The sequence below is a fragment of the Mixophyes fleayi genome, chromosome 5 (genome assembly GCF_038048845.1).
Source record: "Mixophyes fleayi isolate aMixFle1 chromosome 5, aMixFle1.hap1, whole genome shotgun sequence".
Classification (NCBI taxonomy): Eukaryota; Metazoa; Chordata; class Amphibia; order Anura; family Limnodynastidae; genus Mixophyes; species Mixophyes fleayi.
This window is the reverse complement of record NC_134406.1, coordinates 103,491,208-103,518,993: the sequence shown is the minus strand read 5'-3', so window position 1 is coordinate 103,518,993 and position 27,786 is coordinate 103,491,208. Positions and strand designations below refer to the sequence as shown.

General features: G+C 37.2%; 1 protein-coding gene across 2 annotated transcripts in view; it reads right to left on the bottom strand.

Annotated features, from left to right (window-relative positions):
- Positions 1-14,697: 14,697 nt before the first annotated feature.
- The window catches only part of COBL (cordon-bleu WH2 repeat protein), a 329,526-nt gene continuing 316,437 nt past the window's right edge, over positions 14,698-27,786 (bottom strand). For both annotated transcript variants that reach the window (XM_075212632.1, XM_075212631.1), the window contains one exon: positions 14,698-21,226. In XM_075212632.1, coding sequence (XP_075068733.1) covers positions 21,191-21,226 — 36 coding nt within the window. In that variant the 3' untranslated portion in view covers positions 14,698-21,190. The remainder of the gene's footprint in view (positions 21,227-27,786) is intronic.

The following is a 27,786-nucleotide window of genomic DNA, read 5'->3' as shown; positions in this document are numbered from 1 at the left end:
GATGGCACCCTGGAAAAATGGAGATTTCAATTTATTTCCTTTCCAGTCACAGCTGTTTATTATCACCTTCCCAAAATCCATAAAAAACTTAATACACCCACTGGACATTCTATAATTTTAGGAACTGGGTGCCAAACTTCCAATTTATCTTATTATGTTTGTACTATTTTATAGCCACATGGTGCCTCTCTTAGGTCCTATATTAGGGATTCCACTCATGTGTTGAATCTCATTAAAGACAACATATGGCAAGAGAACTACAGTTGTCTTACTGTTGATGTACAGTCGCTGTACATCAACATTCCACTCACCAAAGAAAAATGTGATATATGATTTTCTCACCAAAGTTGATGGGATCTCAGAGAGACACTGTAAATTTATCACTGATCACTTTATCCTCACACAAAAAAAAATTCTGACCAGTTACAATATTTATAGGTGATGGGAACAGCCATGGGAACCAGGTTCACACCCATCTATGCCAATTTATACATGGTCAACTTTTGAGTGGCTGCATATTTAGGACAGTGGCTGGGAGGTGTAAATGGTTCTCTAGGCCTTTATATAGATAATTTATTTTTCATTTGGGATGGTGACTCATCCCAATAATTTGTCACTTCTTTAAATACTAATGACTATAATTTAGTTTTTACATATACTTACATCAGAGTTTCTGTTAATTTCTTGGATTTGGCCCAAACGATGCAGCGCTCCAAAATTATGTCTTTCACCTTCAGTAAGAAGGTGGATACATATAATTATCTACAGTTTCGTAGTGCTCAATTATTACAATTAAAGCATAACTGTTCAAATGAAAAGGTGCTTATTACACTAGCCAAATTAGTGGTTAAAAACTTTTTAGATCGGGTCTATCCACACAACTACTCCAGTAAACATTGGAAGAGGTGAAGCTAGTAGATAAAAGTGGTCTTCTAAAATTGGATGCAAACTTTTTGTCAACTCAAAACACCCTAAAAGAGAGGGAAATTAAGAAATATGGGACTAATCCTACTTTTATATCCAAATTTAATAATTAATCATCAGATATTAAACAGATCTTAAGAAAGAACTTTCCTATTTAAAGACAGGATCAAACTCCTTCCAGAAAACCCCAGTTATTTTTAAGAAAAATATCAACCATATATTAGCCACAAGAGAAAATGAGACATTGTGGACTCAAGTTAGACCCTCTGGGTGTTTTAGAAGTAACAAGACCTTATGTATAACTTGTCAATTCAAAGCCAACAAAACTACAGAATTTCAATCAAATGTAACAGAGAAAAAAATTGTCAAATTTTTTATGAATTGTAATTGCAAGTTTGTGATATATCTACTTCAATGCAACTGCAATTTACAGTTAACTATAGGGACATTATGTGATCGTATGTCACTACTTAGGATATATATAGTGCAAATCAGAGCCAAGTGATTGTGTATTTATTTTCACTTACTATGGTTAAACTAATCAATCCAAAATGGCAAGCCGCTATATGGATTTGTTGCTTATGTGTAAATGACACAAGATTATATATTGCAGCTTAATCTTTCATACATGTGAAGGTCTATGATGCACAGTGAATTTACATTGATCATTTTGACAACAAATAGTTATACCGGATATTTAATCTTCATTATATATACATGTGTAAGTTCATCACGTTTGGTAAGTTTACATCGGTAGTCTTAGAAACAAGTAGGTCTACATGATATTTAATTGGTTATTCATGTAACATGACCGGGTTTAGCCTGCAATGACCAAACTATATTGGCAAATCAGGGCTAAGTGATTGTGAATTTATTTCCATTAACAATGCTGGTAATCCTCTGCTTAGAATGACAGGCACTATATGGGTTTGTTGTTTATTTGTGTTGAACGATTATTAGGATCAGCTGAGTGGTTGTTAAAAGTATCTATATAAATGTTTAAATACATGTTTTATTTTGTAATCATTAATGGAATAAAGACAAACTTATTATGTTTCTTTGGGAGATAGATTTATTATTTAGTTCGGTGATATAGCAACAATTTAAAATAGTGCCTTGCGGCTTGAGCTGTTCGAGTGTAATCTATATCGTTGCCAATGCATTTTTTCTCTGTTTACCTTGTAATATATGACTGTCTATAAAGCTCTTATACTTTTCATTATACACTATTAGTATTTTTATTATTTGAAATGCGATTAGAGAAACCATTTCTGTGAGAGGTTAACACCCACTACTAGGTGAGGGGTGTTATTGTAATTAACCTTTGACTATTTAAACTCTGTGATACTGGCTCTAGTTTTTCATTGCTATCTTGCCCTCTGAAGAAGTTGTCTATGTACAACAAAACGCGTTAGAGTTACTAACACTACAGGAACTACTTTTATGCAATCACTATTTTGGTGGAACTAGAGAGTTGTGGGCCCCGAAGCAGAGAAGCAGGAAGGAGGCAACCAGGACCCACAGCTCACTAGCTTCCAGTGCAGTGGGCCCCATTGTCTCCATGAGTCCCGGTGCACCACTCCTGATGCACCAATGGTAGTTCTGCCACTGCACAGTGAAATGATTAGGGATTCAGAATTGGACATCTTTAAGCATTTCAAATTTTTAGTATCCTCCAGGACAACATACGCTACGGACTGGATTAAAGGCAATGCAACAAATGCAAGTATTGATCTTTTGCTAAAAGCCTCAGTCCTAATTCATACATTAGTGTTTAAAGCGGATCTTGATTTGTTATATTATAAGCACCAATAGAGAATTAGTGACTTGTGTTTGTATGTCTGCCAATGAAGCATTTGATTAGCCACTGGCCCTACATTCGCTATAGAGGGCCCCCCACCATTATCTCAGCCCAGGCCTCATTTGATCTAAAATCGTCACTAAGGTAAACACTGGAAGTATTTTAGTATTTCTTTAACACTGCCATCAATAAATAGGACCTTCCTCTCGAGAATTATTTTTTTATTTTTTTATGTTTGACTTAGTCCTTCATAACAATACTTGGCTCAGTGCAATCTTTTGTTAATTAAAAAATAACATGAACTACAGAGAATTCTATAATACTGGCATATTAGTTTCTTGTTGTTGCCCTTGTACTTGACAACATATAAGCATAGGTCTGTGCACTGAACAATAGATTTGTCCCTTTACACGATATGGTGGCTGAGTGACGAGTGAGATCATTAAGCTTGCATATATGGTATAGTGAGCAGCAAGATTGCAGACATGAAGATTTAAAGATATTTGGCTCCTTAATTGTTAACTGGCAGTCTTATAGTACTCAGAGATACACAGTACCTCACTGTTATAGCTTAATATTCTGCCTACACCCGCAATAAAAACTATACAGTGTTTTTGTAGCACTTTATACTGTGACAATTATATAATTTACCTTTAACTGGAAATATTGCATCAACACGAAGCTAGCCCTTAAAAGAACATAGTTTATTTATGTCTGACAAAGCAGCAAATATTGTGAAGAATTTTGATTATCCAGATTTAAATTTACAGCCATACTTTTCAGTAGCAGACAGCAACTGTTGAGCTTTAATATGCACAGTATTTTATATCAAGTATTACAGTTGTATAATATTGAGCAAAGCAATGTAAATTATTAATGTAGCAAGCAGACATCCCTGTATATTAAAGTTTAACATGAACTTTTCTATTTATTTACATTTCAGCTCAAATAAATAATCCATGAATCATGGTAAAGTTTGCCAACAACAGCAGAATCATTGCCTAATACATAACTTGGTCCTGGCAAATTAAACATTAGTCAGTTCAATAGTGCTTCAAATTTGCTAGCTACATTAACCATTATTTCCACAATCAATTGTGTTAGTAAGTAATGCATTTAAGTAGTAGATATGTATCTCCACAGCTGTAATAATGCTGTGATAACTGGTAAATAGCCGTGATTATATTTATAGTATCCGTTGTGTTATATGATTTCCATATTTGAATTGGTTCATAAGTATGTAATTATAAAATATATTGCAGGATTTTTCCACCTTTTCTTACCAATAACCCTGTAGATCGGTAAATAACTACCACTTTATCTAAACATGTTTTCCAAGTAACCCTATAATATTGCCTAAATATTTTTTTCTGCTAGAACAGTAAATTTACATATATAATTACTTTTAGATTAGTGAAGACATTCATGAAGTTGTCTAAGGTACAACCAGGTTCAGATAAACTGATTTACTTATATTTCCGCAGCCGTGGAGTGCGGGCCGTGGTGGGTTGTTGTGGTGTGAATTAGCAGCATTTGTCGTAGTGATGTGGTCCAGGTTTGTGGAATCAGATGGTGTTTATAGTGTCCCAGATGAAATATCGGTGCGGGATAGAGGAGAGAATGTACATAGAAATATTAAGGATATTTGTAGAGATAATTAGATTCAATAATTAAATAACAATTGAATAGAGTATTAGTAAAATGTATTGTAACAAAAGGAGGCATTTAGCTGGCAATATGCAGAGAAAGCAGGGAAGTAGAGTAAAACATTGGCACAGTTATGTACCTAGGTGGAGATTAAACCAGGTAAAAACATATGTGTAGTTTAAAATTGGTTTACTTACATGATTTAAAAGCTGCTTCCTCTCAGCAAACAGACAGGGTGGGTCTGATAGTCTAAACAGAGCCAGGGATGGGCGTTTCCTTTTAAAGAGAAGGTGGGTGTGTCACCTGTCCATCAAGCTAGGCCTGTGGGAGGAGTGTCAGGTATAAAACCCTGCTTGTTTCATTGTTCAGGAAGATCAACGCTGGGCTAGCTGGCTGATCTGGACAGAGAGTTTGAGTATGTATAGTAAGCGTTGAGGGTCTCCATAATTGCTGTGCAAGTATATGGTGTCAAAACATTATTACCATCCTGACAATAAAGAACCATAAAAAGGAAGAAGTTGTACGCGTGGGCTTCACCAGTAGCGGGCTCTTGCCACAGTATATAGAAAAAATAAAAACAATAGAAAAATATAAATAATTATACAAAAAATTTGACGTAAAAATGGCAAACTTTTCTTGTAGCGTAGGTAGGTTTCCCAAACGTGTTTCATGTATTGTGACTTCCTCAGTGGGTTTTATCCTCAACATTTCTAAGTGTACTGTCTAACATTACTCTCCCTTGCATTTAGTCCTACCTGCCATTTACTCCTATCAGTACCCCTACTTTCACGTTTTTCCATCTTTACATACTTTCATCCATCTCCATCACCTACACCTTTTCCTTGCACCTAGTGGGGAGAGGGTGGTAATTTTCATGGTTATGGTAATCTCACTGTTTTCTCAATTTTTTAATTGCCGTGCACCAGTGTTGTTTTCTCTTTGGGGTTGTAGATTGTGCGTTCCACCAGGCGTTGACCTCAGGAGACCCCTGTCCAACTCTCTACAAATGACTTGTGACAACCTACTCACACACATACCAGGAAAATGGAATAAGCCATTTGGCACGTTTATAAAAAATACTGTGTAACTCTTAGGCCTATAGCTTGATTAGCAGTGGGCAACGTATAACAAGCTTAATCTCTGATAAGGCTAGTGAAATTAAAAGGCATAAAATAACAACGATACAACATTCCTGTGGGCGGAAAATAACTGAACAATATAATAGATAATGGCATAGAAGAAGAACAATCAATAATGACAATATCTGATAGTAAGTCTCAATAAAAGAACAGCAGTAACATTTATTATTTAGTAGATTCACTGTGACAATACCTTTGAATGACTGCTGATTATAAGCAGGAATGGATTCTAGGCTTCTAGAATATAGCTGCAAAGCAATACCATGTTAGCAAGTGGGCATAAAAGAGGCCTATGTGTGCACACCCTGTAATGCATATAACACAGTACAGGTGAGAGAATGAATTGGAAACTAACACCTGCTATGTATACATAGTGGACCATAACTAAGGCTCTGAATTTATATACAATGAAGTAACAATATAGACTTTTGAGAACCTTCACAACAAATACAATGAAGAAGACAATATCACTGAAAATATTAACAAGCCTCTTATTATTAAGGATGCTGAAGAATATAACTATGATGGGAGTCACAATTATAGCTATTTTAAAAAAGTAGATAATTATGTGGGAATTATACCCAGCACATGTAATAATTGTTAAAGTACTAACACCAAGGAATATTGTCCTTTCAATAAGAATAAGTGTAGATAAGTGCAATGGATAAGGCAGAGTAGTCCCTTTGACAAGCATTGATAAATGCTAAGGAAGAGAGGAGGAGTAGTCAAAACAGTGTGAGGCAGTTTAAGGCCAAGTCTCTGGCTCAAATAGGCAGCAGTAGTGGTAATTATCGGTGAGTTACTCATGCTTGCTGTAGACACTGACCAGTTTTGGAAGTCTGGAAGGCACTTTAAAATGGAACAATTGCCTGTATGGTTCTCCAGTGACTTGCCTCTATAATGGATAATGTAGCAGTAGTAGTAGCAGTAGTAGTAGTAGTAGTAGTAGTAGTAGTAGTAGTAATAGTATTAGCTGCAACAGGAACCTTGAACAATATAAAGAGATAAAGATATTCTGCAAACAACTGGAATGTTCCTGGACTCTCTCTATTCTACTGGACTCTCTTAGTTCTCTCTGTTCTTCTGGGCTGTACCTGGATTTACTCTTTTCTTCTGGGCTTGACCTGGAATTTCCCTTGACCCACAAACTGGACCTGATCTCTCATAATATCTTTGGAAAGATTTATTCAGTACACAAAGTCCAAGTTTATCACCTGGGATCTAAGTTTTTGCAGTTACCACAACTCTTACCCATGTAGTTATTCTGGGTCTGTCTGAAATTCTGCTACATTATATGTTACTAGATCTAAATGTACTGATGTGTGTTGAGTCACTCAAACTTTAAAATATGGCCAACCTAAAAAAAAGCAGTATTCCTGTATACAAATGTGTATACTTATCTCACAATAGTATATGGATGCGGTTTGATGGTGATATTAGTAATTGCAAATGCAAATGTTTTATATTTGCACAAAATATAATACAATGGCGTGTCATATACACAGGACATAATATTGTCATGACAATGTTATTAATGAATGCAAAAGTTACATTTCCATATAAAATGTAATGAAAATACAATCACTCCCACATCCATTGTTAACTGCGTTAAAAATCCAATTGGAAGTAATCCAAATGGAAATGCCAATTAAGTAATCATAATAGTCTGCTATGACATGATATAGCCACAACGCTAATACATAAAGTACTATCAGAAGGAGGAGTCAATATGCAAGCAGCCAATTAGAAGCAGCCTGATGTCTCTGTAGGTGTCATATCATAATCATGTACCTTTACACCACTCCTCCAGTACCCACAAAAGATACTTCTCCTAAGAAGTGTATTTGAAGATGCATGCAAGTCTAAATAGGTTGCATCTCCAGGAGACGTGTTATACTTATGTGAACATGACCTTGTTTTAATGAACATATGCTTGCCCGCACCCATATTGCCTCTCCAGCCATAAGGGAGCACAAGTCTAAGATATGCACATTTTGGTATGCAACATCGAAATGTGCTTAGTTACTCCACAAAAATTGACATATGCTCAACTCTTAATTAGGCCAAAATATGAATATATATCAAGCGTTGCATAACAATCAATATAATTCCAAAATAAGGCTGATGAACTACCCCAACCATCAATATATCAAATATTTTATTTCAGAAAAGAAGAAGAAAGAGGGAAAATATGAGAAGGAAAGTAGAACAAAGCACATATACCAGAAAAAAAAGATCATGGAGGATATCCCTTCCAATGTTGAGCTATGCAACATCTAATTGCTGCGCAGAAAGCAGAACACATGCATCTCAAGTAATTTGGGGGTTTCGGTTAAAAATCCCAAAAGAGTGAAAGCAGCTTAGTCTCAAATTCCACATAATCAGTACCTTCATTACCTTACACAGGTTTAAATCTCAAGGAGCCCTCAGAAAGATTCTGATATTCTTTCTGCATCAGCAGTACATAATTTACCTTAAACAGTTGTGAAAGGTGAGTAGGAATTTCTGTCCCTAAATAAGAGAAAGGGTTAGATTGCTAATGAAATAGAAACTTTTGTTGAAGTTGAGATAAAATATGTTCAGAGGCATTTATTTTGAGTCTTAGTAACATTAATTTTGCAGCTTGAGCATAAGTGGAAATCATCTAATAATAAATTAAAACTCTGATTTTTCTCACAATCAGTGCTAGATCATTGTTAAACTTATCCTGTTCCATAGTTATAGTTCAGATATTCTGGATCTGTTCCTGCTTTCCCGAGTTCCTGATACCCTGCTACCAGTTTGCTATCCTGAGTCCATTTGTGTCTCTTCCTGAGTATTAACACTAATTCTGTGCCAGTTTGATGAAACCTTTTTCCTTGAACATTGACCTCCTGAACCTTGTGTCATGGTCCACAGGTATCTGTGGGATTCTAGAGCCTGCTAGGTAAATCGCCACCTACAGGGAGGTATGGAGTCTAACAGGACAGAAGGTTTTCACCAGCGACCTCCACAAGGGAGTTTGGGCTTAGCTGCTTCTGCCCCGCAGGATGCAGCCCTCCAGGTAGGTACTCAGTGAGGCCCAGTGGTGAGTACACAATGGTAGGTCTGCAGGAGGTGTATATGGATGTCCGGATAGCAGCAAGCAGGAGACTGGATCAGGTGGGTAGATAATCTGCAGCAGGTAGACAGCAGAGTCCAGGTAGCAACAGTAGGAAACTGAATCAGAGGGTGCAAGGTTCTGTGGTAGGTAAACACCAGGGTACAAGAAGCTGCAGCAGGAGACTAGATCGTAAGGTTTGATGTTCTGGGACAGGTATACACAAGGGTCCAGATAGCTGCAGCAAGAGACTGGATCAGAAGGTGCGATGTTCTGCGACAAGTATACACCAGGATCCAGGTAGCTGCAGCAAGAGACTGGCCTGGTGAGTAGGCATGAGGTACAGGATAAATCACGATAGGTGGAGAACAAGTTCTTACCAGGAAGTACAAGGCACTGGAGCAATCTGTGGGAAACAGAATAGAGGAGGTTCAAACAAGCCAAGGGGTCAAAACTCGGAGAGCCACAAAGGTACCAGGGAATGAGCTGGAGAATAGTTAAGAATGGAGCCAGAGTCTGGGTCAGGAGATAAGCAGCAAAGCCGAGGAATAAGCTGGGGTCAATACCAGTAAATCAGACACAGGATACTCAGAAGAGTCAGCGACAACAGGTAAGACAACAATGAACTGCCACAGATTATTGGGAGAGGCAAACTTATGAAGGCAGCGTACAGGTGTGGGTGCTGATTGGGAAAGAGGTAACTCCTGCTAGGGAGGTGGTGTGTGTAATGGTGAGACAGTAGCACCTCTGGTGGCAAAGGGGTACTGCAGGCAAGATACACACAAAGGCAAATTTCAAGCATAGTTCTTAACGGACTGGAGCTGCAGGAGGCAAACAGTACCTAAATGGAAGAGGCTGCTGTGAAGCCGGAGGCAGATCATGACACCTTGTTCTTTTGGATTGCTTCTCTGTGTTCTAACCTAGGCTTGTGTGGCAACCTTATGGCTCTGAATCCATTGGCTCTAGACAACAATGGTGATAACTCTATTAAACCTTGATTTTCCTGTGGACTTGCCTATTCACACCACTATGGAGTTTCTAGCCTTTTCTGCAATTTTTACTTGTATATGTTGATGTTTGTTTGAGGAAAACCTGTTTGCAATCCACAGCACTGTGACTCTCTGCAACTAGTGTGAAATCTTCAGCTACTATGACTCTCACTAGTGTCTTATATTGTGCTACTAGAGTATGTGATGAAATGTAGTATATATAAAAACTGATTGTTATTTTCTGTATATCTATGTGTGAATCTATGTATAACATAGATTCACACATAGATACACAGAAATCTATGTATGAATCTGTGAAACTATTTATAATCTTCTGTGAATCTATGTATAACCCTGTGAATATTTCATATAACCTTTCAAAGTGTATTTGGTTAACTGACCTGAGTCTTACCTATGCAAGTATCAATGGCCTTTTGAAAGTAGCCAGGCCCATAGACAGATATCTGAGTAGTTTGTGTATGCAGAGGAGTTAGGCTTAGCCAGGCAGAAAGATCAGAGGTGAGAGATTCTCTGAGGTGCCCAAATATATATCTTAGTGATAGCTAATTTACTTTGGGGAAACTCTGTGTCATTTTGGGAATCAATCTGATTTAATTGAAAGTGTAAATTCCTAAGGTGTGGGTTGCAGAGCCAAAAAGAAATGGTTTAAAATCCGTTGTATCAATAGTACAGTGTCCATTTCTTTGAGGAGGGTCTACCACGACTGAAATGTGTCATTCTTCTCAATGTGTACTCCTCACACGCCAATTCCTGAACTTGTAAGTAGGGATTCTGGTTTTATTTCCTATTTTATTTTTGAAACTTATATGCAACCTATCGTATGTCTCTTTATTATCTTTTTGGAAATACGCCTTGGAAATATTTTTCAGATTAAACATATTTAATCTAGCGTATTTCTCTGTGATTCTTTGTGAATTTACGAAGCCCAAGGAGGCTCATGCTACATGTGTATGTGATTTAAGTGTGAAACTTTAATAAGTGGTTTTGGTGAACGTAAGAACACCATAATAAATCCTTTGTGGTGTCAGAAAAGGTGTATTCATTGTTAATTAACACCAGTCACCGCCAGCTGTTCAGATTGCTGTATCTGAGACATGCTGGGCGTTTGTGACAGTATGCAATCCCCAACTCCTGTAACTCTACTACCAGTGTGCAATACTCAGCTCATCTAACTCAGTTAACAGCGTGCTATCTTGTGCCACTGGTATGCAATCCTCAGCTCATTTATTTATCCTCTCTGGATCTCTGACCATCTATGTTTGCCCACATTACTGAACGCCTTTCTGCACTTTCATCTTTAATGTCCTCTCACCACCTTAAACTCAATTTAAAATACTGAACTAATAATAATAAGAGTTACTAAGCAATCATACATAGACCCTTCATAGTCCTCAACTACTAAAAAGGTCACAAAATGATATGAAGGTCCAATTCTGGATACCTTTCAGCTTAAAGAGGACTCCCATTGATGGTAGAGATGTTCACTGACCCCTGTGAAGTGGTTTTGGTTTTGGATCTGGATTAGCTTCATGTTTTGGTTTTGGTTTTGGAAAAACCACCCTCGTGGTTTGGATCTGTACTTTTTAGAAAAATATGCTAAAATCACATAATTTTGCTCTTTTTTTTGTTCCTACATTATTATTAACCTGAATAACACTAATTTCAAGTAATTTGCAGTCAATTTTGACCACCTCACAGGTCACAATATTATTTTCATACACTTTTGGACAAATACTGCAGCGACAGAGCAATGACTCAAAAACACGGCAGTTCCAAGCACATCTAGGACACATTGGCACACAGCAGTGGCAGAAAAGAAAAGTGATGCGAGATGGAATTGTCCTTGGATCATGAAACCCGTTATGGTTCATTTGATCGCTCTACCTGTTTCTTGGATAACTGAGGTAATTCTACAGCAATACATGGCAACGAGTGCTGACCCCCCCGGGATGCGTGCTTTTATCAGACCCCCACCAATCCAGGGTGCCAGACAATGCACTAAAAAGAGCCATTGTAATTCCCAGCAAAAAGCAAGTTCATTAGTGAGCTTTGAATCAGACCCAATTCCCACAAAATTATAATCTAGTTAGCTACCTTTGATGTAAAGTGCAGATTCCAAACACTTGATTAAACAGCAGCAAAGTGGAAGGTAATACATATACACGTCTATTTAGACATCCATGCTTACATTACTGTGGCTTTACAAATGCTACAAATGGCTAGACAACTGTGGTCAGGATTTGGGTAAAAATAATTCCACACATAGTGGATTTTTTGGTCTTATGTCCAGGCATGACAATGGCCTTCTTCTTATCACATGCCAGAACTGCTTCCACCTGTGCAGGACTTACACAAATTACTTCATCCTCATCAACAACCTCATTAGCGCCCTCGTTGGCTACACAAATATCCCCATCATCCTGTTGCAATTCCAAAGTGGCATCCTCAATTGGTATATCACCGGCTACACTTGGGCTGTTCAGGCACACATCTGCAGAAATGCTGAAAGGGGCCTACTTTATAGGTACACTATCAGAATGGTCACGATTACACATAGCACTCGTGGATAGACTCTCCTCAGGAATTTCTGTCATTTCTGAATCTGAACATACATTTTCCTCTAATGCCTTACTGTTTTCTTCCATCTCGACTTTTACACGTAAAAGAATCTGGACACCACTTTTGGAGTCCGAATGACAAGGTCTTGCTTGGTCACGACTGACCTTACAAGAAGATGCCTCAGTGACAGTTGCAGAACTCACACTCATAGAGAAAGACGAAGGCCTCATTTTTTCTTTGCCACTGCAAGTGTAGAATGGCATGTTGGCAATTTTATTTTATAACTTTGCCTTGATTACAAGTCTTTTTTTCTTGACCAAGGTAAAAGGTGTATTTTACATTTTTGTTTCCATGACTTAAAAACACTATGCACTTTTACATATGCTTTACCAGATGACGTAGAAGGAATACTATCATCATGACTGGTGCCAGCAGCTGCTTGGTGCTCCTGCTCTTCTGTGTACTGCTTTGAATCTATTTTAATAAAACTGTACCCTTTGACTGCAAAGTCAGAAGAAAAGCCTGCCAGGCCAAGTATTTGTATTTCAGCAATGATAATTAGCAATGGAGCAATGGAGCTCTATTCTTTGTGTGTAACCTATATAACACCGTACAAATTGACTGCAAATTCAGAAGAAAAGTCTGACAGTCTGAGTATTTGTATTTCAGCAATGACACTTAGCAATGAAGCACTCCTCTTTGTGTATAACCTATATAGCACCGTACAATTTGACTGTTAATTCAGAAGAAAAGCCTGCCAAGCTGAGTATTTGTATTTACAGATCGGGACCTGCAGATAGCGAGGACTGCTAAGGGGTGTGTTGAAGGGTCCTGCTGCTATCATTTCACTTGTTGGAATTTATGGAAAACCAACAACAGAGACTAAGTTATTAACCAACCAGTTACTATGCAGTCACTTGAACATCCAGTGGCAAGGACTTGTGCTATATCAAGTAGTCTTATATCCTATTACTATTTAAAAATGTTCATAATATTTAAGCTCTGAGACTTAAGGTGAGCTATACTATTCATCTGACACATGGATAGACATGGGAGAGAGACAGAGATATTGCATTTAGCTATTAAGTGATCCCAGCGTACCATCAACACTGTCATTAGTTATTGTGTTCTAGTCAGTTATTAATTTTTCACTGCTAAAGGATCGTGAGTGTGAATGCTAAAACAATAATAATGTGTCTGTTTACAAGACTAACTGCATAAAATGTATAGATAAAAATGAATTTGATTAATCACTGAATGTTACACATTTACATCTATGTGAATAAATCAGTGTCCTCTATTGATGAATGTTGGTATTTTTTTATATTTTTTTAAAGATATACATTTAATCAAGTAGCTGGAAACACTGTCTGGGGTGAATTATATATTGTTTTTTATATATATTTGCAGGTATTATTACCATATATTATTACAAAACTGATTTAGCCAGTTATCAGTTGCACATGTGTGAACAGATGCCTCATACATGGCATTTTAAAAAAAGTTCTTTCATCTTCTGATTTTAGTTCCAATATAAATTACTTTAATGTTGAAAGGATTGAGTAAATGCACATATGTAGCATGGTATTTCTTGTGGCTACAGATATCAACGCAATTTGAGATTTCCCACAAATACCAGGGATCATCTTAACTGGAAGTGACTCTGCTGTCTATTTGTAGCGACAGCCATTCAGTACAGAAGGAAAGTTTGTTATTTCAGTAGACAGAAACTCCTCCAACGTTCTTATGGATGGCATTAGTGATGATATGGAGAGTTATGGAGCTTGCCCACAATGTATGGTACAAGTCAACAAGAATTTCTACACTGAGCCACAACATTTTTTCCTCAAATTAAGAGTTTCCATCATAAAATACTATATATAGGATCAGATTTTAATGTAAATCATTTCTATATATGGAACAATGTCTGAGGCTTACAATATTTTGTGCATTAGTTTGTAGCTTGATGACATATTCCCTGTTACATGGGTGACATGAAATATAGCATCTAAAGAATTCCTTAAAATATTCACTTTTTTATTGGACAGAAAATGGAAAATTTGAATTTTGTTTGACTATTATTTTTAAAATAATTTCAGGGCAACTGAGCATTTCATTTCACAGATTTGAAAACAATATCTTGGATCCAAGACAAATTGGCACAGATCCATTACTGAGGTGTGTACAATGCAACTGCACTTCTTGTCATGCTTTTCACGTGTGTTTAGTTGGTTCTGTTGCAGGTGGGTCTAGCTAGAAGCATGCAAGCTTTCAAAATCTTGTAGCAATAATATAACGTTATTACCAATAGCCAAGCTCAGTGGTAGAAGTGGGCTGGTATATGTGGTAAGCCATACCACCACTTCTATTACCACTTTGATTGTTAAACTATCAAATTCCATTCACTTACATTTTCCATACTGACACTTCTAAATTTCCACTTTGACCATTAAATAGTCTAATAGTAATACTCTACAATTCTACTGTACAGTAGGAAAACCTTGTATTTCATAGCAAAAAAAAAAATTTCATTCACAGTTTCTTTTCTGATTCCTTTTATTTGTGGCACAATACACAAGAAATAATTTGATATAATTGCAACATTTTGGCTAATATATTTGTTTGCTTCACAACTTCATACCTTTCCAGTACAGATATTAAATCTAAAAATAATCTGTGAGACATAACTGCATACAAATATATATATAATATATATAGATATATTTCCAGACTTCCTTTTCTACAATTTTAGTTTAACAAAAATAACTTCTATTACCTTTTAAGTTATGCTTTTAATTTAATGCATTTAAAATATATACATCTCTGTGAGTTGATTAATAAAATTAACAACAGCAAAGAATACTGTTAACATTTTCAAAAGTACAAGATACACTCTACATTAGGAATAAATGAACAAACATATAAGGACAATACAGGTTAATACATTGACTGCAAAATATACACAGGTATGGGATCTCTTATATGGAAACCTGTTATCCAGAAAATACCAAAATCAGAAAGAAAAACATGGTAAAATATTGTTCCTGTTTATTTAAACAATTGAATAAGATTGGGAATGTCACAGGCAGTGTGCGGATAGACAGAGGTAATCTTTAAATCTGATTTAGGAGATTTTAGCTAAAACTGCTATTAGAAAACCCCAAGAATCCTAAGCATTATGGACCATAGATCCCATAACTATACTAAGTTAATGGGCGGTTCTGTACAATTTTTAAACATTAAAGTTTACACATACCATACAATGTTTTTATAAACCTAAAGAAAAGATTACAATGATTATTTATGAATATGCCACACAGGCATTAATGCATCAGTCCTGAAAAGGAGCACTGACCAATTGCAATTGTTCCAGGAAACAATAAACACCAGCTGTTTTTGCTATTTATTGTGTTACTTGTTGGTTTCCAAATGTGGAAAGACAAAACAGTACTATATGACTGGGTCCTTACGATCGCCATCCCAATGCATTGGACCACCTGTTACTGAGAAAGTTAGGTAACATTACCACCCTGAGTGGTTTAACAAAACCATTAGAGTTAAACGTTAAATTAGAGTGTTTTGAGAAAGTGGGTTTAATAGGCCCTGGTTGGTAGCGTGTAGAAATTACTTGTACCATTATACTCAGAGTGCATTGGCTGTGCTCAGGTTCGACGTACATTTGAGCTGTAATTCTGCCTCACACAGCAGAAACAAACATTTGCAAAACATTTACGAACATTATGAAAGTGCATACAGTACTCATGCAGCACAACCAAGAGTGACAATTATATTTTTCCTTGTGCTTGTTCCCTGTCAATAACCCCCCCCCCCCATATATATTAAAAAAATACATTTGTGACTTTAATTACTATTTTCTTAAATTGTCTGTTTTGTATACTCCTTACAGTATAGTATGTCTGTTTTAAGTTTTAACTGCAAAATATTGCTTTCATAAACAATTGCTCTTTTGAGTAATCTCCTTTGTGGTAAACAATAGGGATCACTGAAGCCAACAGAAAATGGGCAGAGTCTCACGGGGCCATCCAACTCTTACCAACTCTTAAAGGTAAGATGGCAAAGAGAGACATGAAGGGTGCAACAATGAGAGAGGCATGGAGGAGGCAACAATGAGAGAGGCATGGAGAGGGCAGAAATGAGAGAGGCATGGAGAGGGCAGCAATGAGCGGGGCATGGAGTAAGCAACAATGAGAGGGGCATAAAGGAGGTAACAATGAGAGAGGCATGGGGCAGGCAACAATGAGAGAGGCATGGAGAGGGCAGCAATGAGAGGCGCATGGAGAAGGCAGCAATGAGAGAGGCATGAGGGAGTAGCAATGAGAGAGGCATGAGGGGGCAGCAATGAGAGGCATGGAGGGGGCAACAATGGGAGAGGCATGGAGGAGGCAACAATGAGAGAGGCATGGAGAGTGCAGCAATGAGAGAGGCATGGAGAGTGCAGCAATGAGAGAGGCATGGAGAGTGCAGCAATGAGAGGTGCATGGAGAAGGCAGCAATGAGAGAGGTATGAGGGGGTAGCAATGAGAGAGGCATGAGGGGGCAACAATGAGAGAGGCATGGAGGAGGCAACAATGAGAGAGGCATGGAGAGGGCAGAAATGAGAGAGGCATGGAGAGGGCAGCAATGAGCGGGGCATGGAGGAAGCAACAATGAGAGGGGCATAAAGGAGGTAACAATGAGAGAGGCATGGAGCAGGCAACAATGAGAGAGGCATGGAGAGGGCAGCAATGAGAGGCGCATGGAGAAGGCAGCAATGAGAGAGGCATGAGGGAGTAGCAATGAGAGAGGCACGAGGGGGCAGCAATGAGAGGCATGGAGGGGGCAACAATGGGAGAGGCATGGAGGAGGCAACAATGAGAGAAGCATGGAGAGTGCAGCAATGAGAGAGGCATGGAGAGTGCAGCAATGAGAGGTGCATGGAGAAGGCAGCAATGAGAGAGGTATGAGGGGGTAGCAATGAGAGAGGTATGAGGGGGTAGCAATGAGAGAGGTATGAGGGGGTAGCAATGAGAGAGGTATGAGGGGGTAGCAATGAGAGAGGTATGAGGGGGTAGCAATGAGAGAGGTATGAGGGGGTAGCAATGACAGGCATGGAGGGGGCAACAATGAGAGACGCATGGAGGGGGCAACAATGTGAGAGGCAGGAAGGAGGCAACAATGAGAGAGACATAGAGGAGGCAACAATGAGAGAGGCATGGAGATGGTAGCAATGAGATAGGCATGAGGGGTCAGCAATGAGAGATATGGAGAGGGTAACATAAGAGATATGTATGGAGCAATGTTAGACATATGGAGGGGCAATGAGAGAGATACAATGGGAGCAATGAGAGAGAGATGACAGGGCAGCAATTAGAGAGATACAAGGGGGATATGAATATGAGGGGGCAATGGAAGACATATGAGTTAGGGCAATGTTTGTATATGTGTTTATTAGACCATAGGGGCCACTCTTTCTCAAATGTCCTGGGCTCCCAAAGCCTTAATCCAGTTCTAGTGCATGGTACCTCCATGAGCCATCAGCCATTCTCTGCAACATTCTTGTCTGTAGAGGATTAATAAATCATCATACATACACCACACCATGCTGTAAATGCAACAGAGATTGGGAAGTGGGAAGTGGGAAAATGCCCACTAGAAAGTAGTCTAATCCCATTATAAGTAGACTGGTTTTGGAGATGAATTTGCATCTGGGCTCAAATAAATAGAGAACAGCAATTCGAAAACAAATCTCCTTCTTTAAGTAGGCTATTTCCTACATATACAGTAGCTCTGATAACTGACAGATTCTGGTTTCATTTGAGTGAAATACTTACATACATTTTGAAAAGTAAACTACTTATATGGCCAGTTTTACATCCCTCTAAAATGGCACATCAGAAAACTCATTGTGTATGTGTATATGTGTAAAATCTGGTTATTGTATAAAGTGACTTAAACAAGTTTAGAAACAATGTCCTGTATATCCTATGCATTATGTAAGCGATTTACAGACAAAACATTTGGAAATTATGCTATACATTGCCAGCAGTCTAAAAACACAAATTAAACAGTAGGCATCAATGCTTTTGAATTTAAATGATGAATAACCATCATCAATAATGCTAAACAATACACATACATAATTTAGTTACAGTACTAACAGCAAAAGGTGTCAGGAGAGTCAGTTTATATCCTGTCCCTTATCATTCATTATAAAGGTCATCAGAATAAGGGACATGTTAGGAGTCAGCAAGTCACATCTTGTGATATGTGATGCTTCATATTCCTAAACTGTCTTTCTGTGTACAGATGTAGAGCATTAGATCTCTATATATGCAACTGATTTAAATGCATTGATAATTCAACTGAATGTTACATATACCAAATAACAATTTTTGCTACTTTTGTAAACCACACAGGGATATTTCAAACTGAATTTTAGGCCTTTCTTTAATGTATACCTGTGCCCTAAACCTAAAGGAGGCAGCCTTTTTGTAAATGCAACTGTTCAATTCACTAAAAACCAGTGAAATCACTGAGGTGGCTCCGTTGGTTCTTAGCAAAATGATAGGCTTTATTCACATTAATATTGGTTAAGCCCAGAAAAATGGCTGACCTCCCTTTATATTCAGATGACAGACTAATCTAATATTAAGTCTAGTTCATCATCATCATCATCATCATTTATTTATATAACGCCAGCAAATTCCGTAGCGCTTTACAATTGGGAACAAACATTGATAAGACAATACTGGGTAATACATACAGACAGAGGGGTAATAGATCAGGGAAGCAACTTGCAGCTCTACAATGTAATTTACCTAAAGAAGCTGGTCTGCTGTGCCAGCTACCAGTAGACTTTAGAGTGGTTGATATTTCCAGGTCACAATTATATGTTTTAAACCTTACCTGTACTATATATTCAAGCGCATGATTTTGTAACAAAAATACAAGGAGACTATTTATTGCCATTATTTCATATTTGAAACAATGCTCAAAGTAAGAAGAAAGATTAAGTTGAATATAGGTCCACATTAAGAAATTAATCTTCACATATCAAAGCACAATCTTATTGGTCCCAAAAAACTATTTACAACATATGCTATGAAACTGTAATTCTGTAATCCAAAGTGATATATGTAGAACATAGTTCATGATTTATATTATTTTAATGCAATGTTTTTCTTAGAGAGCCTTTGTATATGGGAATGTTTGGATTTTTAGTTCATTTATACAATTTTAAATAACACTTTAGTAAATTGTCACTGGAAATTTAATTTTGAAAGATAGCTGACAAGATTATACAGTGCTCTCACAAGAAAAGCATATCTACAGTTAACCTTCAAGTACTCACTAGAGAATTAACTGGATGTGTTTTATAATGTCTCAAGTGACAGAATATCACAAACCCGAGTATGTAAAGATTAAGTGAAAAACTGTGCTTAAATGGAAAAACAAATAAGTGCTTAAAAGGGACATTCATTAATATTACATCCATGAACTTGCAGTTTTCATACCTTGCCTGATATGTACTTTAAAACACTAAATAGTTGGAAAAGCTCACTAGATGCAGCATTTTTGGGGATATGTAATAACCAGTGGTAAATATTTTTTATGATAATGAGCCTTATTTTATCCTTAGTCTAACATGCCAGAGATAAATATATCTCCACCGAGCAGATTGGACACTGATTACTACGACACATGTTCCTATTGCGTCCTGACAGACCCAAATATACAGAGCTGAGGAGGAGGATGATCTAATTTTCTAAATAACATATATAGTGACGAATATCTATTGTCTATTGTCTTAAAAGAACATTAAACCTAAAATGCAGCATTGACTCCTGAGATGGCAATAACAGAACCAGCATTGCAGATGTACATGTACCATCCCGATGCTTATTAAATAGACTTCCCTATACTTTGCATGGGGAAGTTTATCTATGGCAAAACCTGGTGAATCTTATTGCTGGTGGTGAACGCATGATGTATAGTGCAAAGCCCTATTGCTGGTGAAAACACCCATAGGGGTTTTACCTATGATAAATATGCCCCTAAATCTATTCAACAGCTATCTGTGTTCACTCTTATTATATTCACTAAAATAACTGTTTAAGGGTGGTGCTTTTCTATCTGCTTTTCTATCCTGCATCACTTTGAAGCCCTGTGAAAGCTTCCATGATTGACTTTCAGTTAACAGAAATGCTCTATAGAGATTGCAGATGGAATTATAGACATGGTCATGAAAAACAATGTCACAATAATCATAAATGACAGGCTTTGCATTGTCATTCAAGCTTTTAGTTCTATACTAGCTCCAAGAAAAAGTCCACTGCAGTGTTCTTCAGGCAAGAATTCTGATGTGCAAAGAAAAAATGCCGTATGATAAACTCCTTATCCAGTATATCTAGTTCTGTTAGGATTCTAGAAGTTTAGCTGTATGTTTATATAAAGCTAATATATTTCAAGTTCATTGGTCCTTTAAAAACTTTTCCATGTACCCCAAAATTAGCAGTTGATATATTTTCTCTTCAATTTCCTTAAACTTAATAATTAAAATACGTTGCTAGTTAGCCTGATTCTAATTTTTATGGGATATAATTTAGTTAAATATAAACTGTGAGCTGCAGTCTACTGCTTTATAGATTAACTTTGATTATATTTTTTTTGTCTATTTCACTTGTTTGCTGGCATGCAGAGCGACAGTCACAGGTCTTGTTAAGAAAAAAAAAAGTCTTATTAACAGTGTTGTTCTCGGCAGAGGTGTGTTGTTTCATACTGGGATTTTCTGCCAAAAAGAATATTTTATTGGCAATCTCTGAATGCATTTCAAGGCAAAACACATTTCCCTTGGCACATACATAGTGCAGCATAGCAATACATTATTTTCCCTTTTGAACCATTATTTTGAAACAGAAAATTAGGTTAAAAATATTTGGCCACTTGACAAAATAATCAAGACAGTCTTGCTGTTCTGGACTTCTCAAGTGTGTCATTGTCCGGGCATCACATGTATTTAAAGCTGCTTTCTTCAATATTTTCTGTTACGTTGCACTGAAGCAGGGACCTGTAACAAAGGAAATGTACAATCAAGCCAAGCATGTCCTATTTAAGGCTTAAACAAGGAACTGAATCTCTTAGCTTCATCATGCAGGTTAACATTAGTAATGATTAACTATTGAAATATTAACTGTATAAGACCATAACTTTCCTTCCAAAATAATATTCAGCGTTGTTTAAAGAGTCAAGCCATATATTATAACAATGCAATCATCATTTAAACAATCCATAAAGCCTGACTTAAAAGTACACACTCTATATTGTAAGTTCTGATAAATTGTGGGTTTGCCTTCAAACATAAGTAAGCAGCACTATGCAATCATACTTCCCCACTGTCGTTATATTGGTGGGACATCCCGTTTTGCAGGATGCCGAATTTTACCCAGATTTGTACCTTTGTTTGGAGGTAACGTGCTGGGGCTTATTTTGCCTGATTTTGTGAATCTAAATGTTGGGAGTTATGTTCAATAATCAATTCTGTGCTGTATATTTGTAGGCTATCAAGAGCAAGCATACAGCATGTATCTTAATTTAAAAGAAACCATGCAGCTAATTGAGCAACCCCATAGCATGTTTCACCCCATACAAGACTGTATATTGGATGGCAAAAGAGCAGAAGTTCTCAAGTGTGGCTACTTGGAAGTTTTGCTGTAGCACACTGATTTTAGGATTTCTACTGCGGCAAAAACAAAACCTATTGGCTGCAATTGGAGACCAACATAGGTCCCAGGCACCAGAAATAAGAATCGGTTGCCTCTGCCTAATTGAATTCAGATGGTCTCTCAGAACTTCATTATCATCATCTATTTATTTATATAGCACCACTAATTCCGCAGCACTTTACAGAGAACTGATTCACATCAGTCCCTGCCCCAATGGATTTTAACATGAAATACATTTTTCAGGATGTTATTAATGCCTACTGCACATAAAATACATTTTTACAGTTTGCCTTAATTGCAAACACATGTTCTGGCATGCAGACGTGTCCGTCATCACTATCAATCATCACTCTGCAGCTGGTGCAACTGATACGGAAAAAAATCACGTACCTAAGAGATGCCCAGATCATGAATTGGACAAAGGTGCATATGTTCGACCTCGGTGCGCCCTTACTGTGCATTGTCTACGTGCATACACTCTTCCCTCCCCTGTTTTGCCCTTCAAACCATAGGCTGTTGGAAGTGTCATTTGTGTTTGAACTTGAATTGCATGAACATGCATTGACTGGCTTAAAGTCAGTTTCTGAGCATGTGCAGAGCAATTTAACGCAAAATACAGCATGCAACGGGACTTACATGCGAAGATGAATCAGGTCCATAGCGTTTAATTTTATTTTTTATTCTAAAGTGCATATATGGAAATCTCCCTCTAAATCCTGCATTTGCCCTGAATGCTGGCAGAATCAATAATAACACTGATAACAATTGAGTAATGCTCAAATGTGGTGTCGGCTGTGCACTAGTACAATTGGGTTCATCTTACATGCTGGTAAAATGGGATCAGCATTACATACTGATCATGGTCTGGATTGTAAACATGTTTACTGGGACTGAATACTGTGGACTGCATGCTAAAGTAGTTATGGACTTTACAATATGTATCCCAGTGTTGTGGATATGGTAGGAAGAGTTACTTAATAAAATGGGTGGAGTAAAAAAAATCATTAATCTGGCGTGGCATCTATAAAACAATCTTGTCCCTCTACTTGTGTCACTGTAAATTTACCATGTGCCAGCTCTAGGCAGCCAGTGAAATGTTTTTTTTTGACATCCACTACATCTAAGAATTAATAAGCCTATTAGGGATATAGGACATTAAAGGCATATTTGGATTCCTAAGACACAACAAATAAAGACAGGAGATAAAGGAAAGAACAGCTCTTTCTGTACAATCAAGGCAAATAAACTGTCCGAATGACTGGCCCCATCCATGAGTCACCTGACTAAGCATTTCTTGGTGAATACTAGCATACTGTAAAATAACAAAGAATAGACCAAATGACGCTTAGTGAAATAAAGTGTCAAAACGTGCTCACTATAGAAAAAACAACACATACAGTAGGCAGCTTCACGCCTTAAAGCAGCTATTTGCAGATGCAAAACCTAAGAATAAAACATAAAAACAGAAGCGCCAAACATTGTGTGAATCAATAAACAACCAATAAAAATTAGGATAGTGGGTGAATGACCACGTACCAAAATATAATGAATATGGAGCTTATGTGGTAAGGTAGGTGTACGTCACCGTCTTCCTCAGCACTATTCCATAAACAAATGAGTCATACAATAGCCCAATTAGACAAGTATAAAATTGCTTATCTGGAAACAAAGTCTCATCTGAATAGTTCCAAAGTGAAGCTTCCTGGCCACGAAAGTGATCTTCACATCCAGTTGGTGAGAACAAGGATTCCAGATAGTCCTCTTGACGTGTTTCGTCAAAATTACTTTTTCAAAAGGGTTACAATCCATGGTGAGATATCCTGGGTTTTTAAAGGCTGCAGAATCTACTATGCTCTAATCCCCAACAAACAGTTACTCATATGAATTCACAGTGACGGTACCACCTACACATTACGCTTACTTCCGCCGAAAGTCTATGACATCACTTACTTCCCTATTGTACATAGTATAGGACGGTATTAACCTTAACGAAAGGACATAAATATGTCCTCTAACAATAATTATTTTAATTATATGGCACTTCATAATAGCAATAAAAAGTATTTTGTATATTATGAGATTATGTTTATGATAAAACAAGAAGAATTATTTTTACACAGGATATTTTTTATATTTATTTTGAAGATATCAATGTACATCACTATTTACTCACCATAAATGCTTTTTTATGTTTATACAATCATAATAGCACGTGGTCATATGTTTATTTTTTCTGGTACATGGGTGAGACACTCTTATCAACAGTATGACGTATGATGAAAACTAATCATTTGGACTCACTACATAATAACATTCGTAGTCAATGATTACTAGAGTGCAACACAAAGCAAGACTGAAACATTATGTCTCTGTTAAGGATAGAACACGCATATTATATGCCAAGCTCTTTAACACTGAGCAAGAAAAAGAAACACAGGATTAGCTCGGCTAAATCCCTCTTCATTAACCAATTCCCTGCTTTAGACTAGGTGCACACATGTCTTTTTCATTTGCTCCACTTCCATTACATATTCAGACAGGTGATTGAGAGACAGACAGATATATACATAGAGACAATTGATCTGGAAGGGTGCAAGCCAAGAGAACACGACTGTCTTAGCAAAGTAGATGACTGAGCAGGGGTAAAGGAAGTAGTGATTGTCTTATTTTTCCCATCATCATCATCATCTATTAATAGGGGCGTATTCAATTGTTGGCGGAAACGCCGAAAAATCACGCGGTCCGCGCACTATTACTGTTATTACGGTAATAGTGCATGGAAAAACCGTTAATACGGTAATTTTCTCGCTGGGTTTCAGCTCGCAGCTCCCTGAGCCGCGAGCTGAAATCCAGCTAACTACTACCGGTAGTAGTTTTAACGTAGCGGGATTTCCCGACAATTGAATATGCCCCATATAGTGCAACTAATTCAAGGCTGTACAGGGAACTTACTCACATCAGACACTGCCCCATTGGAGCTTACACATACACTAGGGTCAATTTGGAAGCTGCAAATTAACCTACCAGTATGTTTTTGGATTGTGGGATTAAATGCTGCTCATGTCCATAAGACCAAAGGATCTCTCATGTGATGTACCTATTTAACCACTAGCAAAAGTAATCATACACAAACTTTGTATTTTGTTCACACTTAAGTGATAATAATAGAATATCAAATCTATCAGGATATACAATATAACCTGTTATCATCGTTCTTAGTCATAGACAAACTGATGCTAAGTAATCTTGTCTGCTGCTAAAAGTATTTGCATCCAACAAATGAACCATATTTGTTTGTAGCCAGTACTTTCAGTACATAGTTCTAAATTGTTTGGGAGGGTTAAGGGGAAATTATAGTTTCATTTACATAAATCTTGGATTCATTGAGCACAGTGCCATTTTGCATTGCAAAGTGTGTAACTCAACAAAATGGCAAGATGTATAAAAGAAAGAGAGGTAAGTGACAAAATGACATTTATGGGTCTATTTATTATTACTGGGTGAGAGATACTGGCTTTCAGCAGTAAGAGGGTTCTTACCGCTCGCCAGGCCGGTATGGAATCAATATGCGCATGTGTGAACCGAATTGCACATGGACAGTGGAACGGGAAGCACAGACTTGAGCTTCCAGTTTTGGATGCAATAAAAAATAATAAGGTTATTTAAAAAAAAACAGTAAAATATAGAAGAAAAAAACAACTTTGCTAAACTTTATTAACAAAGAAGGTAAAAATGCTTCATTTAAATAAAGAAGCATTGTTTCTATTTCAAAACCCCGGCTATCACCATACTGAGATGGCGATAGCGATAATGCGTACAGCAGCTGTACTTATACCTTTGCCGAAAGCCCCTGGTGAAAGCTACCGCCAGTGACAGTCTTCATTGGCCCAGGAAGAAGTCCTAAATCCAGCGAAAATGAATCTAGGGCTTTTCACCTACTAATAAGTAGATCCCTTAAAGCCATACACAGAGGGAGCAAGAAAGACATATGGAAAAGACAGACAAAAAAAAGAGATGAGAATTGAGGGGACCAGAAAAAAGCGAGAGACAAATATGACAGAATAATTCTTTTATGAGGTAACCTTATTTCCATTTTTACGTTGTTAATTGACTAGTATAGTGATTCTGGCAATGTTGTCAGCCTAAATTATAGTTACATTAAAATGTATCTTCAAAATAGAAAACCCAACCAAACACAGCTTTCAAAGAAATACATTTAGTTATTTTTATATAAAAAAAAAAGGAATTAAGACTGGAAACTATCTTTACCCCTGAAATATTATAGCCTGTCTTACAGTCATGTGTCTGTGGTCAGCCAATTTGGTGCTCTCTCTGAGTGGTCATGATGCTCTTTAAGAGATTAGGCTGGCAAAAACAGTATTCTATTAAAGACAATGTTTACTAAAAGCTTGTGAATTCAGATTGCACATTCTGTTCTGAGCAAGACTGAGGTATTTTAGAGTTCTCATTTGTTTGATAAATAAAAAGAGGGCAAAAGGACAAGGCTAGATAATCTTTTGCCAAGCTTTTAGAGGTGGGAAAGCGACCATCTGTGGTTGTAAATGACTTTTGTGCATATGATGTAGCATAACATACAATATTTAGAATCCCGGTTCTTTCCATATGAGCACTCCTTGTGGTAGGTGACAAGAACCTAGAACAAGCATAGATTGTAGATGGTAGGAAGATAGAGCAATTAACGGGTCTATATATAAAAGGCTGCAAAAGTCATATGACAGTGAAAACAGGTATGCTCTGCTATCGCAAGATGTAACACTGCCAGATATTAAGATCTGCCAGGTTATGCCTACTTAACAAGGATTGCAGGTACACATACTGATTGGTTACAAAGAGTTAGCTTGGGCACGACGACTCAAATTCTGTTCCCCGCCAGAACCCCTGAGGCAGATGGGTATCGCTAAGCTACCCCTACAATATTATTTTGTTAAGTAGCATTGATAAAAGATTTTCTATTGTGGCAACAGAAGATCACCGTTATCATCACTTTTTAATAAATATGACCATTTATACTGTATTTTTTAGTTTAAACATGCTGGAATTTTGCTACTTGTGTGATACAGTTAAAAGAAAGTTGTATGTTATGTTTGTGTATTATGTTTACTGTATCATTCAAAGATAAAAGAAAACCATGGCGATTTGTACTTGTATCTATTAGAGCTGTGCATATGTGGAGCTTATTTAATAGCATTATGCAAAGAGCAATTAGAATAGGACGCAAGCACCTTATGATTTTTTTTTCCATCTCCTGCTCATTCGCATGTTTCCAGTTTTGAAATGGGAGTGAATAAACCAGCCTGTAGTCAACCAGAATGTCAGAATGCTCACAGCAGCACAGGATATTTCTGCTGGTCAGTATGTGGATCTTGTGGGAGACAGTGACCTATACATTCATGTGATTCAGTACATGAGGACAGGTCTGCAAGTGACAGGACCATTTATGAAACTGTTAAATTGTGCAGTTTCAGGGGGTCAATTTTTGGAATAAAATTGAATTTTGGCATAGTACTTCATATTAAGGCGAAAAAAAACCTTTCTATGAAAAACCTTACATTCCAGATAATATATCCCAAATATATCCCAGTATGTGAAAACAAATAACACAGTACATGCAAATGGACTGAGTTTATTTGAGTCAACTGACACAATGCATCGTAGGAAGCTCTATGTGAGAGGGTGGAGTTAATAGAGTACAACAAAACAGCACATTTTCTCGAAGCTGAATTTAGCCATTTGTTTTTATTTTGTATTTTGTAAAATTATGTCCCATTTTGACATGCATTGCTGAATCTGTGACTTCAAGTAATACCTACAGTGGATGTGAGTTAAGTTCACATTGATGAACTGCTCTTGAAGTCAATGTTTACCAGCAGAATAATGGACTTTG